This window comes from Haemorhous mexicanus, chromosome 2 (genome assembly GCF_027477595.1).
Source record: "Haemorhous mexicanus isolate bHaeMex1 chromosome 2, bHaeMex1.pri, whole genome shotgun sequence".
NCBI lineage: Eukaryota > Metazoa > Chordata > Aves > Passeriformes > Fringillidae > Haemorhous > Haemorhous mexicanus.
Window position 1 is genome coordinate 45,205,389 of NC_082342.1, and position 18,025 is coordinate 45,223,413.

Genomic DNA, 18,025 nt, shown 5'->3' on the forward strand with positions numbered 1-18,025 from the left:
GTAAGAATCCATGAAGGGTTGCTGTGTTCCCAGGCAGTTAGAACATGTCTATGTGTGTGTATATGGAATTTTCCAGTGAATGGGATTAGACTAAAGGGCTGCATTGTGCCTAGGACAAGAGTGTACTGTTTGAAGTGCTTTGGAGAAGACTAAAAAATTAGTATCCCTGATAGTGAATACATCTAGAAGCTTCCTGAACATTATTATGTCTTAACTTTTTACTCAGAGATCTGCATCTCAATAGAATAAATAATTAAATTCTATTTTTTTAGTCTCGAGTTTTTTAATGTCATCACATAATGTGAGAACTCACTGTAGTTAATTGTGGCTTCCTCACCCACCATTACAATTCTTAATTCTGTGCAGAATCTCTAAGAAACAAAGCTGTCACTGCCATCTAGTGTCTTCAGAACAGATTTCTGGAGATTATGCTAGGAAAAAAAAAAAAAATTTCTTTTAACTTTGAATTCCTTCTCAAGTTTCTCAGCTACTAGTAGATCTCATGTAGTTCGTGGAAAATCTTACAGTGCTGACTAATTTCTCACTTTGGAAAGTTTAGATGATGTTTGCTCACTTTTTTTTCTCACCTGCAATATATGTTTGCATCCTCTAAACCCTCCTTGTTCAGGATCATGTAACCAACACAGAAAAATCCCTGAAGAGAATCTGACAGATTCCTTTTCTTGACTTATCCTTTCTCCTCCTTCAAATGACCATTCCTAGCAGAGATCAACATGATATAAAAGACACATTAATCAATGACTGTTCATGTACTAGTCACAGAATCACAGAATCAATCATAGAGTCACAGAATCACAAAATCACAGAATATGCTGAGTAGGAAGGGACCCACAAAGATCGTGTCCAACTCCTGGCCCTGTGCAGGATAGCCCAAGAGTCACACCATGTGCCTGAGAGCATTGTTCAAATGCTCCTTGAGCTCTGTCAGGCTGACACTATGATCACTGCCCTGGGGAGCCTGGTCCAGTCCCCAGCCACCCTCTAGGTGAAGAACCTTTACCTAACATCCAACCTAAACCTCCCTGAAAAAATTCCCTACTATTAGGTAGGGACTATTCTGTCCATTCCCTACCATTGGGTGGATTTGTGCAGTTCCACCTAAAAAACTGGCAGTCTGGTGGGAAGTTAATTGTTCTGCTTGTATTACATCCTGGGAGACAGCTGCTTCAGCCTCCTTGTGGTCCTTTCTCCACTCACATCTCAGGGAAACCAGTCAGTTCAGTCTCTGCCTCTGGAAAAAGACTTACTTCTTCTCAATTCTTGAGTCTTGGGTGACATCCCATCTGATTCTCACCAGCCACCTGCGCAATGCTCTTCTCATGTGGTGGCAGTGGGTCCCAGGGCACAAGGTACTGTGGAGAGTTTTCCTTTCTGGCTGACTGCAGCAACAGGGTCCCTCTGGCTCTGATCTCAGCCTTCCACTTCCACAGCACAAGAAATTTTTTCCATTTTTTTTTCTCAACCAAATGCCAGGAACTGGCAGCCCGGTACTTTTCTCATCCGAGGTAGAGCTAACCACAGAACAGCTCCCATCTCTTGCTGGGGATGCAGACATAGAAGCTGGAGCCCTGCTTGGATTTGTGCCAAAGGCCGCTTCCAGTCAGGCGAGCAGCTAACAGGAATCTGTCTGTTTGGGCTAGGGAGCAGCTGGATATGATCATGCTGAAGGCTTTTGAAGGTCCAGCTTCCTATGCAGTACCTTTTTCCCCTGACAAGTGTTCAATGATAACAGAAATTCACATAGATGTGAAAGACATTCATTGCTTCTCCTTGCTTCCCTGCCCATATTTGCATTCCCTTATCCAGCACAGCTCATGACAGGCCTTTGAAACTCAGAAGACTCAGACTCAACAGCTAGCCCTTATAGAAGATGCATTATTATTTTGATACATTTTTTCAGAGTCTTTTTACTGAGAAAAATGGGGACTATGTCCAGAGACTTATTTCACTGCCAAAGTAATTAAGTGAAACTTCAGCCCAATATCAAACATTATTTTTTTCAGGCACACTCTGTCAAAACTTTTTATGTGTAATTGAACCAAATTATGTTTGTTATGCTTAGAGAATTGTACTGACTTTTCTCCCAGCGGTTTTCTCAATACTTTATCATAAAACAGAACTTTGATTTTAGTCCACTTTAAGTTTTTCATTTTGTAAAGGTTTTTTCCAATTCTATTTCCATGCATTTCTTTCAAGCATAATAAGGTCTGGAATTCACTAGTTCGCAATTTTATGTTCAGAAAAGAGCTCTCAATCTGTTAGGCTATTGCAACCAACTATCTATGTTGTGTGAGCTACAGAATTAACCACACCTACCCACCACTTGGTAAGCCAGGTCATTTATGTCTGTTTAAAGATATTAATTATTGGTGAGCTTTGCTTGGCAGGCCTGGCTGATTTATTGACTTAAGGGTTGTTTTTGAGAAGACAGAACAAGACAATGAAGTTCTAAATAATTGCTGATATTTAACAGTCAACTGTTTTTTTCAGTATTTCTTAATAGTTTCTCATTCTTACTGTAATGATAAGATCTAGTTCTAACTTAGTTCTTATTTTGCAGATTTGGAGGGTCTTTCTGTTTTTCCCTCTTCTGTCTTTCCTCATTTCCACAAAGTTATTTTTCTTCAAGGGATAAAAAATAAATTTTATTTTTAAACAGAGATGAAAATCTTAATGAATAAAATGCACAGGTTAGGAATTTTGATTTCTTTTGCCCAATAGCTCTGTATTGCTTCTGTGGCAGAGAGCATAAAAAAATTTAAGGAATTTCACAATGTCAGTTTATTCCTCCAGTTTATTTAATATTATTTTTTAAAGTCAAAATAATCACAGTCCCACATCATTTGCATTGATTAAAACAAAACAGAACAAACCAAAATATTACAATATACTGAAAAAATTAATATAGATATTAAAAGATTGGCCAACATGAAAAAATATATTCTTTTCAATATTCTGCTTTGGATGTTCAGGTTCTCTTCTGGCACAGGCATAACCTCTATAAATTCATTTCAGTTAACACCAGCTGAAAACATCTGGGCTGTGATACCAGATGTAGCATCGTGCACGGTTTCAACCTGCATGATTCTCTTGTAGCTGCTTCCTTCCTGTTTCCCCAGTATCATGAAGGTTTACTGTTTCTCCAGGGAGTACTTTTCCCTTTTCCTGATTTCCTGTTTGCTTTGGAATGACATCTCACTGCTTCTGTACCTTCTCCTTGTTCTAAAGATGACATAGGCATCCCTGCTTCCAGGGGGACATTCCCATTTAATACAGTCAAATACTTATGAATTCCCAAATTTCATCATTGCTGCTTGGTGTTACTTGCTCAGGGAGTCACCATACAGCCCTCATTCATTCATAACACATCTGAATTCCCACTATGTTAAAAAGAATTTCAAAAAGGGAAGATGAATTAGTTTAAAGATATAAACTCCTGGGTTTACCAGGTCTATTTCCTGGGATATGCTAGGAGATCCTTGAAAGGTGCTAAATGTACTCAGAACACTGGGAATTAGTAGTGTTCTTGGAAGTGAGTGATGTATCCAGCATCACTCCAATACCTGACAAACTTTAAATGGTGTAATGGGCCTTGAAATGCTAATGATTTATTTCCTCCTTTCCTATTAAGGTAAATCAATTCCAGACTGACATGCAGCTGTGTAAGTCCATATATACAGTGTACATTTGGTGGTAGGTAGCCTAGTACTTGTTCATAGAACCTTGCTGTCCTTTGGTAAACCTAAATGCCCACTTTAATAATATTCCCACGTACTACAAGCTGCTCTGCAGCCTATGACATGGCTCTCAGTTGTAATTAGCACCAAAACAGGGAGTTAGTATGCAGGACACGGACAATTCTTTGACTCCAGATGCTATATTCAAACTGCAGTGGTCCATTGAAGAAGTAGAGGTAACCTAAGGAAAAAGAAAGTTAGACAGGATTAACACTAAGAAACTGTGGTGTCATATCAAAATTATCCTTAAAATAGTAATTATCTTGTTTTCATTTTTAATAACTCAAGTGCAACATTTTCATATTTAGAATGCTGAGCTAAATTTTTAAAGTTCCTCATTCCATTTGCTCGGGCTGTATCAGAGTTTTAAAACGACTGATATGCTTTAATCTTGTGTAAAATTCTTATTTCATTTGATCAGGGCATTTTAATTTTTAAGACACTGATTCAGAAACACTCCCTGAAAAGCCGGATAGGAATGGGATCCAGTTATTACATTACAATACTTCTATATTAAACACGTCCCTTTAGGTTCCCTAAGCAAGAAGCTCTTTTTTTGTCCAGTGCATAATTTAGATCGGAAAACTGATTCAGTCAAGAAGAGAAGTATTGATGTAAAGAAATTAAAATTACAAATGCACAATTTTCTACAAGACATTAATCTCAAATTTCAAGGGCAATTAATTGTAATAAAGTTTCATTATCAGATTATGTACCATTTCTTTCATAGACTGCATCCACTTTATCACCAATTCCTGCGAATTCTTCCTCTATCATCCTGGGGTAGCCTGCATCCATAACCTCTGCCTCTTCATCATAACTATATTGAAAACAAAAGAAAAAAAGTCAGGGGATTTAAACAGCCTGGGAGTCTGGCCTGTGCCCCTTATATGCTTGGAAGTCACCCATGCCCAAAGCAAGCCAGCAGTCTTTGGGTGCTTTCTGTCTAGTGCAATGGTAAAATGCTGAGTGATAAACAGGGCACACCTCCACAAGAACTGGAATAAACACAAAGAAAATAGAGCTAATTTTTCAGAACTCATCTATAAAGTACCTGTTATATGGAGATTATTGTACCTGGATGTATTGGTACTACTAACCTATCCTGAGGCTGCTTGGCCCAATGATAGTGGGAAGGGATGGTAATGTGTTAATTATGCATGAGAGCTGGTTGTGAGCCCCACTCATGGACAGCAAAAAAGAGACACTCTAGGGTGGGACAGATTTCTTGCTCACAGCACTGATACCATTTCACACAAGCAACTCAAGGAGGCAAGATGGGAAATTTGTCCAGCAGACATGTCCACATTAGAAATTCTCCCAGATTAGAGAACTCTGTTCTCTTTTCCTTGCACTCATTCAGCTTTTAAAATCTGTGCCCATATTTTTGTATAAGCCTTGCATAGGCCTTTACAACATGTTGTACACAGCTGTAGCACCAAGGAAAACCACAGACCAGATTGGCCAAATGCCTGGTTTGAACCAAACTCCTGACCTTTCCGTACATCTGGACAGGTTATGACTAAGGACACCAAAACTGACCTGTCTCCAGCTTACCTCCAGTACTTATTTCCAGTAAAAAAGAGAGTCTTGCCGGTGTCTTTAACATGGACAGCTGCGTCTATTCTTTTCATTTCTTTTGGGAATCCCATTTCATAGATCTTTTTAGGGAAGTCTTCAACTATGTCGTAACCATTCAAAGCCCAGACCTTCTTTCCTGAAAATATAAACAAAGTGAATCTTTTGTGGGTACTCAGCTTTGAGAGAAGAATAAAATGAGGAAACCGTGATCCCTATTTTCATACAACAAACAGATTGTTAGGTCACACACTCAGCAGGTATTAGACTATTTGTACTACGATTCTGGGCATCCCAATTAAATTGCACATCTCCTAATTCACTGAAAATTTTATAGATGTGCATATAGAGGTGAAATAATTTGTTTTTCAAGCAAGGAAGGTAGGATGTTTTATTCTTCTATTGTTTACCTCTGCACCACCTGTTGAGCTTGATTAATTAGGTGTATTCTTCTGCCAACAACAAAATCGAAAACTCACCTTTAAACATGAACACAAGATCTTTGACGGGATTTTCATAAGCTGCATCTATTTTATTTGGAAGCTCTGGCCAAAAGGACTTAAGTAACACCAGTTCTGCCTCAACCATCTGAGGGTGCAGTCGCCAGAAAAACCTAGTTCAGAAAAGGAAGATATATTTTATGTTTCTTGTCATACTGTAGAATAGCAGTATCTTTGATGTTTTATAGTGGTGAATTAATGGTTATCATAGAATCTTGAATAGACTGAGCTTCTCTTAGACCTTTCCTTTCCTGACAGCCATCAGCTGCAGAGCATTTCTGTCACTCACGCAGTGATCACCTCAAACACTAACAACTTTTAAGCTTCTTTCATTTAGAATAAGAGAAACACTGCTGTCCCATGTTAAGCTCCTGAATGCAGTATAACTTCATCCAAATAAAAGTTAGCAGATTTATGCATGCTGGAGAGAGTCTCATGAATTTAAAAATGTGTACAAAAATGTCAGTCTTCAGTTATATTATCTTCACATCATATTGCTGGGCAATCAAGTCTGTAGTTGCATTATAAATTCTGCCTAAAAAGATATATGATGCAGCTTCTTAAGAGACATCTGTATTGATTTGTGGTCTTTGAAATGTACATTTACCCAAATCTTTAGTAAAAAACTGGAATGGTGTTTTTGCTAGCTCAGACTTTATCCAGTACCCACCATCCTTGACATGGAAACGTCTTTACCTGTCCTTGAAGACCAGCATTTCTCCACGAAGTTCTGTTATTGCATCAAGTGATAATTCTACATCACATTTCTCTGGTGTTTTGGGATGTTTTGGGTTGGGATCTTTGTCTCCAGCACCTGCAGTGATATCATATGATGTAAGCTTGACAATGTTAAGTTCTGTCTGTTGATCATGATGTTGAACAGAACATGGAAGATCTCCCAAGATCATGGTGAATAGAACCATAATGGTTAAAAAATTTTTACAGAAAAATCTGTTCTCTCTTTCCTCTAGCCAAATGCATTCATGAACTTTGCAGTTCAAGTATGCTGCAATGGTGTTAAATAAACTTCCTTTCTTTATCCCAAGTTTTAAAGGTCCCCAAACACTTTATGTTTTTCATAATGAAACATGGATAGTTCAGTTTCTACCTTGAGACTCTGTTTTACCTTCTCTTTTCAGGCAGGTCAAAAAATGACTTCGGTCCCCGTCACCTACCACTAAAGGAGACAGGTCAGTGACCAACTGTGCTCTCCAGCATTAGTTAATTTTTTTCCCCCTCTCAACTACTAAATCAAAGCATCTCCTCTTTCAGTGAATCATTCTTAATCAGTCATGACTGTTGTTATTGAACATCTGCAGCTCCCAGTAACTGTGCAGTGCATTTACAGCAGGCTATAATGGTACAGGAGATAAATATTCTATATTATACAGACTTACCATAGAGCTCTTGGATCCCTTGCACATCATCATCAGGAAGCACAAAACCAGTTTTTCCAGTGTATGTGTAGATTGGGAACATCAAAGCTCCAGGGTCTCTAGAGTGTTCAAGTCCCAGTGAATGACCAAATTCATGGGCAGCAACAAGAAACAAGTTATAGCCTATAACAAACCACAGCAAAGGTAAATGTTCATCTCCTTGCATCACCATACTTGACATCGTGCTTTAACATAGGGGACAATGAATGAGACAACTGAATACATGGAAAAATTCTGCATAATTCATTAAGCCATAGAAGGGTTTTGAACCTTAAAGATCACCTAGTTCTAGACCCCCTGCCTTGAGCAGGGACACCTTCCACTAGATACAATTGCTTGTCATTTATGAACTATGAAGGGTTTTGCATTAATAAGGGCCTAAGAGATCTAGTGTCTCATAGCTGGAGTTCAGCCTAACTCTTACATGACAGGGTTACTATGTAGGGAGATTTAGATCTCTTGATTTCTCAGCAACACAGGAAAGCTCTAGGGTGACGTCTTGGTCCTACTCAAATCAAGAACATTTTGTTGGGAGTTCATCTGCTGTAGAGAGTCCATTATTGCAGAAATTAGCATTAATGCTAGGAGGGTGACCTAATCCAGTGCTGAAAAAATAGTGTTTTGTTCTATTAAACTCTGTCCTGAATAGGCAAGGTGATGAATTTTCAAATTAAATGCAAGTGGACCGCTTGCAGCTGAGGTATGTTTGCTCTAGGCTTCAGTAAGGCAATGCCCATCAGTCTGTGATCAGAACTAGCTGCCCTTAGTGAAATGCCAAAATGACAAAATCTTGTTTGTGTAATTTTTTTTAAACCACTTTACTTAGGAATGTTACATCTTAAAATTTATGCTAAGCACATGTTAAACCTCCATTTATGACTGGAGGTTAAACTCAGCATTCTATGTGTGAACAGTGAACATAATGCTGAACAAACAGTAAACAGGCAAAACAAACCATCTACAGATATCAAACAGGGATAAATTTTCCATCTCTCACCATTTCAAATAATCTCAGGAACTTCTGTTACCTTTAGAATCATCTGACCAAACTTCATCATCATCGAAATGAGCGTCTCCTCCATAGTCTGGGCCCGGGGGAAAAGCATGTGCCAGTAATCCAGAGGGTCCATCAAAAGGGTAGAAGTCACCATGTTCTAAAAGGCAAAATTCAAAATAGTTAAATTAATTACTCCATCTTACGTATATAAGAATATAATTTACTTATAAATGAAAATAATTGGTTCTGTGTTACCTTTAGTGCCAAAGGAGATCATGATATCCGCTGTACCACTTCGTATTCTGGTGAAGTTCAGTGGTGTCACATCAGACCAAACTTTAAATGCTTTTTTGAAAGCTCTGTCTACTTCATTACGTCTCAGATCTGAAGTGTAATTCATAATTCTGTCAAACAGATAAATATCTCCAGTTAAATTGTGTGAATTGAAGAAATATGCAATGCATTTTTATGTGACTGTACACTTCATTAAAAGTTTTTGCTTTTGTCATATGATCCTATCACATAACAAGGAGCTTAGTACCTGCACACAGTATTAAAAAAAATAAACATTTATATAATCTCAAAACTAATTCAGAGATATCTGAAATTATCTAACAGCTTTCAGTAATTGGTTTTCTATGCACCAGAAGATTTAGAAAGTGTCAGATATATTTAGTATAAGGAAAATAATATCAGAACTTCAAAATTTTTATGACACATTAAATATCTCAAGATCCTCACTTCCTGGAGCAGCAAAACATTATCCAAAGTGATTTTTTTGAGGCTATAATTGTCCATATTAAAGTCACATTTATCACTAGCTATTGAACTAAGAGATTTTAGTGATTTCAAATTTGGAATCTGATGAACAAACTCAGTCTTTAGCTGTTGAAAGCCCCAAATAGATGACCTTGCAGAATTAAAGGAGAAGGATCTACCCTGTGAACTGTCAGCCCTTCACCTCCCAATGTCAGCATTTCTGAGGTCATGGTACAGGGATTTTTCTGAACAAAGACAGAGATCTGCATCTGGGATGTGAAATGGAAGAGCCTGCTCTCACCGTCTCACCACACAGACTGGTTTGCAGGTACACCTCTCTGTCCAGGACAAGACAGAAGCAAACTCTGCACCAGGTCCAAACAGAGCTAAGGAGTGACCCAGAGAAGTGCATGGTCTGAGCCCCTACCCCTCTTTCATTTGGCACCATGGATGTGTCCTGAGTGTCTATATGGAGGCCAAATGAGGATTGCTGGCTTACAGCACATGACAAAGTGCAATGGGAAAAAATCATGTTTACTTCCTTGGGCTGCAATGTAGGCTGGGAGCACCTTTCCTAGAGTGGGGCTGTAAGGGTTTTAAACTGCAGCATTAATTTGGTCAAACTCAAATGCACCCTTCTCACATCAACCTCACGTACTGAGCAGCCCACTGGACAATGCACCTGGAAAGAAGGTAATAACAGTAATAATACTCAAAATACCAGGCATTTACCTGTAAGTCAAATTCATTTTTGACCATTTGAGTTTTCTAGGGAAAAAGTTATATTCCCCCACATCTGGGACACCACATCTTGGTTTCTGCATCAGCTCATATGTTTCTTCATCTAGCTTGCCTGTCACCTCCAAGCCAAAAAAAGCTTGCATTTCCCGAAGTTTGGCTGCCACTGTGTTTCCACTCTTCCTCATTATTCCAGCAGGATTCGGATGGAGATCATAGTGAGTCCTGAGATAGCGCTAAGAAGGGGAAAAGGAGTAATAAGCATAATTTCCAAAGAGTTGTAACTGCACAGCTTACTGTTATTGGAACATGCAAATGGATTATTTTATACCATACCTCTGCAAACTCAAGGTCCTTTTCTGTGAATTCATGGCTGTCTTCAAGGGGAATAGGGATTGTCAGGCAAAATGACAAACCCAACAAGAAAAAGAAAACAGCTGCGAGTCCTGATTGCATCATGTTGGATTTCTGAAGTCTGCAGCCCTGATATTTTAGAGAGCAGCTACCTTTACTTTTATAGCCCCAACCCAGTGAGTCACCACCCAGGGACAAGTTAGAACTTCCTTGTTGCTGGAAGTAAACATGGCTGGTTTGTTTCTCCTCCCCAACACTGTGGTTTAGGCATCCGTTCTCCAGCTGAGGGCTCTGAAACTGTATCTTTGTATAAACATGAGGTCTCTGAATATTGACATAGGCTGCGGGAAGAAACGGGCATAACCAAACCACACTTGTTGATTATTTTTCAGTAACTTCCACTGGTAATAACTGGCAACAATGCTGCAATAACTTACTTTCCTTTGCTATAAAAATTCTGCTTTTTTACATTTGATAAACAATACAAATACATAACAAAGGTCATTACTTTTAAAGAAAGTAGTGTGACTTTTCAGTAGTTACACTGGTTCAACAGCAATTTTTAGTGAAATAACATTATAGACTATACAATATGATACTGTTTCTTTGTTTCTGTAAAGAACTATAGCTCCATAGCATAAAGAAAAATTTTATTTCAGAGATCCTTAAAGAGAATTTCTATCTAAATTACAGAATACTTTACTGTCTAACGTATTCAAAACCAGAAATGCAAAATATCAGAAATACTTAAGATCATTTAAAAGTTTTTTTTTTGTTTGTAACAAAGCAGGTCATGTAGAGTGACTAATTCACACAATTTATCTTCCAAAAACCTGAATTTAATTCACTCTCTGAGAAGATGACAATCATAGATCAATGAGAGAGCTAATACTTTGAGAGAGGCAATCTACCAGCTATAGACAGACAATGGATCTGTGCGTCTAGAATAACTAAAAAATATGATTTTTTTTCTTATGAGGTGGGTAGTAGGATAAATCTGGCATTATGGCAGAGATGGTCATTACTATACCTCAAACATAAGGATTATTTCTATCTCCCCAGGATCACCAGAATCTCAGCTCCTGCTATAACTTGTATCATATCACCTGCTGACAAGCACAGGTCCAAGGGGAAATGTGGTTTCTGCTGAATTTGCCCTGCTCTTCCATGGATGATTTCTTTTGCCTGTATGGAAAACCTCAGGCAGCTTTCTGTTAGACACTGGGACAAGCATCCTGGAATACACTGCCCTGATGTGGATGTTCCCTTGTTGACAAAACAGGAAAAGGACAAAAAATCAGTGAGGTTGAATGTGTAAAAGCTCTATTACTCAAACAATGATGGCCGTGTGTTTTATGATGACAAACAGCAAAAGCAAATAGAACTGAGAAGAATTTGTTATGTAGGCTCTTTCTGCCCCTCTGCCCATCTCAGCCACTGCTAAATATGGTCACACCACTGAGGAACAGACAACATCTGTTAAAGCAGTTTGTATATTCTCCTTTACATTGTCTGACAGCAGCACTGAGACTTTTACTCAGCAATGGACATAGAGACTGTTGATTAGTTATTCCACCTTTCCACCTTTGCTTTTCCACCTGTTCCCTGAAAGGCTTCAGGACAAGCACTGAATCCATACTGCCAGTGCTCTCACAGCCCTGCACTCCTTGCTGGTGCAGACTGCCAGATTGATACAGATGTCTGTATCCCATTTCCTCCCCTCCAACATTTCTGCATTGATAGCTGCAGCACTGCTTTTATTCATTTATGCTGGGGTACACAATTAGCAGATAAGCAGTGTTTGCAGTGTGTTTTCCTTGCTTTGTGTGGAGCTTAGGAGCAGTGGTGCTGCCTTGTCATGTTTTTGTGGCTGTAAGGAACGCTTTCCTGGAGACCATAAAGCTGTGGATGTTCAAGCACTACCAGACATATCTCAGAAACCTATGAGTGAAATGAATAGCTTAAAACTCCATGGATAACATCCCAGTGAATTCCAAATTCTCTGAAATTAGGTTCCTTACACATAAAGAAGCACAGTTTTATACCCCCATTTGTGTATGCTGCCCCTTACCAAATGCAGTTAAAAGGTTTTCATTCTGTGTCAAGTCCCCATGGACTCAGCTCAGACACTGGAGTCTTTGCTTCTGGAACAGGAGAGATTTCTTAACCAAATGTTACTGCAAAAATGTGACCAGTCCATTACACTTGAGGAGAAGATGATCCCAAATTATTCCTCAGGGGTTTCAGGTTTACCTTAATAAACATAGGTCAGCTTACTGCCAGTTAAAGGTGAAACCAAATATTCAGAGATGATATTTGAATGATATAAATGTAGAACTGAAAAAAAAAATATTTAGCTTGGCTCAAGAGTAAAATTAAAGAACAGAGTTAGCCTACCCAACAAGGGCTCCAAGGTGATGTGGAGCCCAGTTCTTTAAAATGCTTAAGCTGAAGTCAACAAAGCAGTAGTAATTGTAATTGTCTTGCAGGAAGAGAATGATATATTAGGCAGGGAAGAATGATTTTCCACTTTCTGGGATTTTTTTTTTTCATAAATGCTTTGAAGTTCTTTGAAGTTCACTGTGAAATCTCTTTCAAAAACTTTGCTTTTTGTGCCTCCGGAGAGCTGTCCTGAGGCATTTCCAAGGAATATTTTAAAAATTGGGCAAACTAATTACAGGAAAAAACTAGAACAGGCAGCTTTTCTAAAAACAGCTTCTCTTTGTGTAAGAAAAGATGAGTAAAGCTGGATCTTTGCTACAGTGGGACAATGAAATGAAATTAAATGAACAAGTGAAGATAGTCCACTGAAGTGAACAGATTCTGAGTAGAAAAACATACAAAGAGAAAAAAATCAAAACAGGGAGTCTGTAGCTGTTTTGTCACAGGTAGTAAATCAAAATGCTAAACCTGAACCTGGTTTCTGAAAGACTGTGTGCAATGAGCCATGTGAGGGTGTATTATGGCTGAATCATTTTTTCAGAACATTCAGTTAAATCCTTAGGGAGTCCTGGCAATGTAAAAATACAGAATCCAATATGTTTTCTTACACATTTTGTTGCTATTTATACTACATCAGTAGTAAACTATGCCTAAACTGAGGCATGGATTTATGTCTTCTGTAGACAAAGTGAAGAAACAATGGTGAAAGGCCATGCAAGCAAGCAAGTAAAAGGCTCAAAGAAAATTAGTTTTATTTTTCCTCTTTCTGAAACAGTGTCACAGATGCAGTGTATGATGGTATTTTTAAGGGTAGATAAAATATTGACAGAGCTGGGAACTAAGTAGAGACCTCTGAAGGTCTTACATTTATATATAGTGACTCTTTAAAGCCTCACACAAAGGAAGTTTTTAAAGTTGGCACTTACAAACAAGAACACCAAAGCCAGCCAGTGCTGGGCATTGTAAGAAGTAAAATCTATGGATCAGGTGATGCCACTGTATGAGTCAGAAAATTGACTTAAAACTATGAAGAGAGGTGTAAATGAAGGTAAAAACAGTCAGCAGGGGTTCATAGACCTTGTGCTGACCCCAGTGCAACCAAGCAAGCCTGGAAAGTTTTATTTTAAAAGCTCTGAAACCCACAAAACTGCTGAATAGTAAGATTTTGACAAGCACTGCAAAATTTCTGCAGTTCTGTCATCTTGTGGGTGTGGGTAAAGTTAGCTGGACTGATGGTAATTTACACAGGCACAGCAGAGACTGGAATAATCATGATGGCCTTCCCCCCTCAAGGAAAAATGGAAAATGGGAGATGGAAGATGTGTCAAGAAGAAATAAGTGCCTTAAAGCAGCATTTCAGTACTATTTATTTGAAAACAAGAATTGAGCCAACCATGTGATTTCAACATACCTTTTGCTAACACAAATAATTGAAAGGTGTCCTGTTTTGATTTACAGTCTGTGTTTGGTGCCCAAAATAACAGCATATAGTGAATGTGGTGAATGATCACTGACCCTGAAACAGCAGACACTTCACTTAAAAAAAAAAAGCAAAAGTCAATGGTCCCATTTGTTAATGTTTCTTACCACAAGGCAGTTGTGTTCAAGTGAAACATTCCCAGTGCCTGGGGCTGTGCCATCACATTTAGATGAGCTTCCTCTGGGAAAAAGGATGTTATTCTGAGGCCCAGTGTGCAGATGGGCAAATGGAGTCTCAGAGTAGTTCCAAACACATGGAAATACTCTGGCTCTACCTCTCCAGGTGGGACTCCATCTCTGGGACATGAGGCAAGAAATGGGGGCCAAGACAACCGAGCTGGGATGACAGGGGATGTTACAGCAACCTGACTTCTTTTTGTATTAAACAGCAGCATCCCTGCGCCATTTGTTGTCAAAAAGATGTAATTGGGGTGCTCAGAGATGTTCAACATGGTCCAGTGCCTGAATCAAGAAACATATAAACATGTTCCCAAGAGGAATTTACTCTTGTTTGAATGAGACCCTGCAGGCTCTGTGGAGCAGAGACGAAGGGCACCAGAGGTGGACTGGTTTTTTGACTGCAGAACTAAATTTGGGCACCCTCCTGGGTGCTGTGTCTGAAGTCTCATTATAATCAATGAAGTCAAAGCACTCTCTAATCCCTAGACAGCAGTTGGTTTATTACACTGAGGTAGGCACCTTGGGATTATTTCAGGTGCCCACAGACAGACTTCTAACGTTGCCAGAAGGACAGAGAGCTGTCCTGTGTCATATCTGACCATCCCATGCAGGTGCCTCGGGTTCCCCCCTGCATCTCAGCTGGAATTAGATGCCTTTCTTTAGGCTCCTGTGCTGAGTCCCTCACACCTGAGCTCTGCTGACTCTCGTGGAGCCCCAGCTGGTTCACACAGACCTACTTCACTTCAGGTGACCTCTTCTGGAGCAGAGCTTCTCCCCCATTTTCTGCTGATGCCTGAAGAAGCCAGGAGCTGTCACGCTGCAGGGATTTGTTGTGTTGCTGTGCAAGGTGGCAGCTCTGCAGCTGGTGGGCAGTGGGGCAATATGCATTCCTTCCAGGACAGTGCTCCTGCTCACAGCTGCACCTGACCTGGGGGAAACAGGGACTCCTGCCTCATGCTCACAGCCAAACTGAAAGAGAGAAAATGCCTCAAATAGGTACACGAATCCAAATTTTCTTTGTCCAAACAAGGGGACTGCCCAGATCAAGTACAAAATATCCACTTATCTCTATTGCTAGAAAAAAGGGCAAACAATGAGTTCAAGAGTTTGTGTCTAGCCAACATAATTTTACTGCTGAGGGGAAGGAGCTGGTCAACAATAAAACTCAGGGAAAATGAAACCACAGGAAAATAGATTCAAGGTAAAAACTTAATTTTCTATTTTTTTAATACATCCATCATCTTACACCTATTTTTTATTTCTGATATTTAAGATTTCACACAGTCTCAAAAATACATTTAAAGACTATCTTGGTGGTACTGTGGATATCTGACACCCATAAGTAGGTCTTAGTGTTTTGATGTATTTTATTTCTTGTATCAGCCCCAAAATACATATAATATATCCTTAAAGCATTTTTATTTTAGCTCCTCCTTCATGATAAAAAAATGTTTTCTGTCTTGCTCATTTACTGTTTAAGTATTTTGCTGTAGAAACTTTAGCCTTAAAATTCAGGCCTTCACTATGAATGGATAGCCATTGTTAATAGAAAAAAATTTTAATTTTAGTAAATGGTAGCTGTTAAGAAAGTCTTCATTAGGAAGAAAAATGCATTTGATGATTTATCTATAAAGTGATTCAACATTTCTTTCTAAAATTTTGGGAACTCAAGAATTTGAATAAATTACCCAGAGGAAACAGAAATTTTGCATGTTAAATGTCTAAGTGGAGTTTGAACTTTGAATTTGTGGATTCTACATCTTCAGGGGGGACAAATGGCTCCTTCAGGAGTGCGAAATAAAAATGAATGTGATGTCCTCTGAAACATTTAGGCTCAGAGTACATACTATTTCTGAAAATTCGGGCTAGGAGCCTAAGAGAAACACACAAGTCTTTTTCCTACCTCCACAAGCCCTTTTCTCTGATATATGTTAATACATTTACTATTGATAATGAAGACTCATAATTTCTGATTTGAATTTCTGTTGGTCACTTCTCAAGAGCACTGTGTCTTCAACACCTCTTAGGTAATAAGAAGCCATGGCTGTCCCCTCTGGATCTAGACATGTCAAACCAGTGCTGGCTGTAGCACCTAACCCCATGAAGGCCTTTGTTTTTCTAGGTATTGTGAGAAGAAATGCAGCAGAGGAACAGGGCAGGTTTGGTGTGGATTTTGAGGGTGGAGAGAAAGCCTCTCTTCAGCACCAGTGAAAAATATGAGAGTTGTGTCCATTGTTCATAAGATATGTTCATATGTACTGAATTAGGTATTACCTGACTCTTTCCAGAGGCATCAATCATTAAAGGTACAGCCTAATTGAACTGTATTCCTGGTTCCTTTTATTTTTCCATGCCAATATCTATTGGAATTTCCACCTGAGTGCTACAAATTTCTTTTCAAGATCAGAGCTTCTCATATATGCACACAAATAATTCAGAATGATGTCAAATGAATTTCAAAAGTTGCATTGACATTATCTGAAAGAGAAACATCACAAATCTTTTGGACAGGAGCCTGTCCTTCACAGAAATAAAGTTTACTGTAAATTTTTGATTTGTAAGGAGTTTTATGACTAAACCCATACATTTTAAAAACATTTAGGAAAGGAAGTGTAATGTTTAAAGCCATGGGTTTTGCTTGCCAGCCACATTCATGTTGTTTATACAGCTGGGCTGTTTACAAAGCAGTTTCTCAACCCCATTGGAAAAGCTCTTGAGGGTAAGGGGGGGGGGCATAAACTAGAAGACTGATGCATACGGTTTTATAGAAAGTACAACAAGCAAGTGGTAAGCTTAAAATGAAGGTTTAGATAACTGGTGAGAGATTACTAAAAGTGGGTTTAAGAAAACTCCTGGTGCTACCTAGCAGAGTGCACGTTTTCAACTATAAAGTGATGTGGTACAGAAATAAAGGTCAATTTTTTTCCATTACAAAGAAATATAATAATAAAAGGGGGTTCTACATTTAATTAAAAATCTCACTTCCCCGTTTGGATCAAATTCAGAGTAGGCCACCAAGATGGTGGGGCTGGAGCACTTGATCTTTGAGGAGAGGCTGGACAGCTGGACTATGCCTGGAGCAGAGAGAGCTTCAGGAGGACCTAACAGCAGATCCCAGTGCCTGTGGGGAAGTTTCCTTTATACCAGTAACCAAACATCAAAGTTAGATATTTTGAAAACTTTTTAGTGAATATGCTTATGTGACACTTTAGGCATACTCAAGTTCCATACATTACAGATTTTTGAGGGAGAATTAGTAATAAACCCAATAATCTGGGGCTCCATATGTTGGCTGTCATTTGAAATCTTCAGAGACTTCTCATGTTCATATTTATCAGTCAATATCTTCATGATATCAGTGAATTTTCAGTTACTGTGAAATACTGCTCAAAAAGTGATCTAGGAAAATTAAGCAGGCAATACAGTTTGCAAATACAACTTAATGTGATTCAGACTAAGTTCTCAAGATAAGTATTTGCAATATTTTGAACATCTTATTTAGCCTATCTAATGCCTTAACACTATCTTGCACACTAACAGTGCTCTATATGGATGATATGAACAGAGTGTTTCAGCCATCCCTCCAAATTTCCTAACTTCTCTGCCATTCTGCCATTCTAACCTTTTCACCCTGGCCTCTGCTATATAAATGTCCTTCTGTACTCACTTTCATAAGAAGACAACAGCTCCCATTCCTCTTTTTCACATGGTAGCTGTGGGATGGAATGACAACAAAAGACAGGAATTTCTGCAGTGCTCCTGATAAGTTCTTAGAAATGCATTTTTCATCACACTATCTCTGTT

The 18,025-nt window shown here is 38.8% G+C and overlaps 1 protein-coding gene across 1 annotated transcript; it reads right to left on the reverse strand.

Annotated features, from left to right (window-relative positions):
- Positions 1-2,797: 2,797 nt before the first annotated feature.
- LOC132323430 (collagenase 3-like) lies at positions 2,798-10,286 on the reverse strand. Its single transcript, XM_059838622.1, has 10 exons — positions 10,103-10,286; positions 9,761-10,002; positions 8,525-8,673; positions 8,301-8,426; positions 7,234-7,395; positions 6,533-6,650; positions 5,816-5,949; positions 5,316-5,475; positions 4,475-4,578; positions 2,798-3,939 (listed from the first exon to the last, which is right to left on the reverse strand). The coding sequence occupies exons 1-10, from the start codon at positions 10,223-10,225 to the stop codon at positions 3,839-3,841; spliced, it is 1,419 nt and encodes a 472-aa protein (XP_059694605.1). The 5' UTR covers positions 10,226-10,286; the 3' UTR covers positions 2,798-3,838.
- Positions 10,287-18,025: the final 7,739 nt, after the last annotated feature.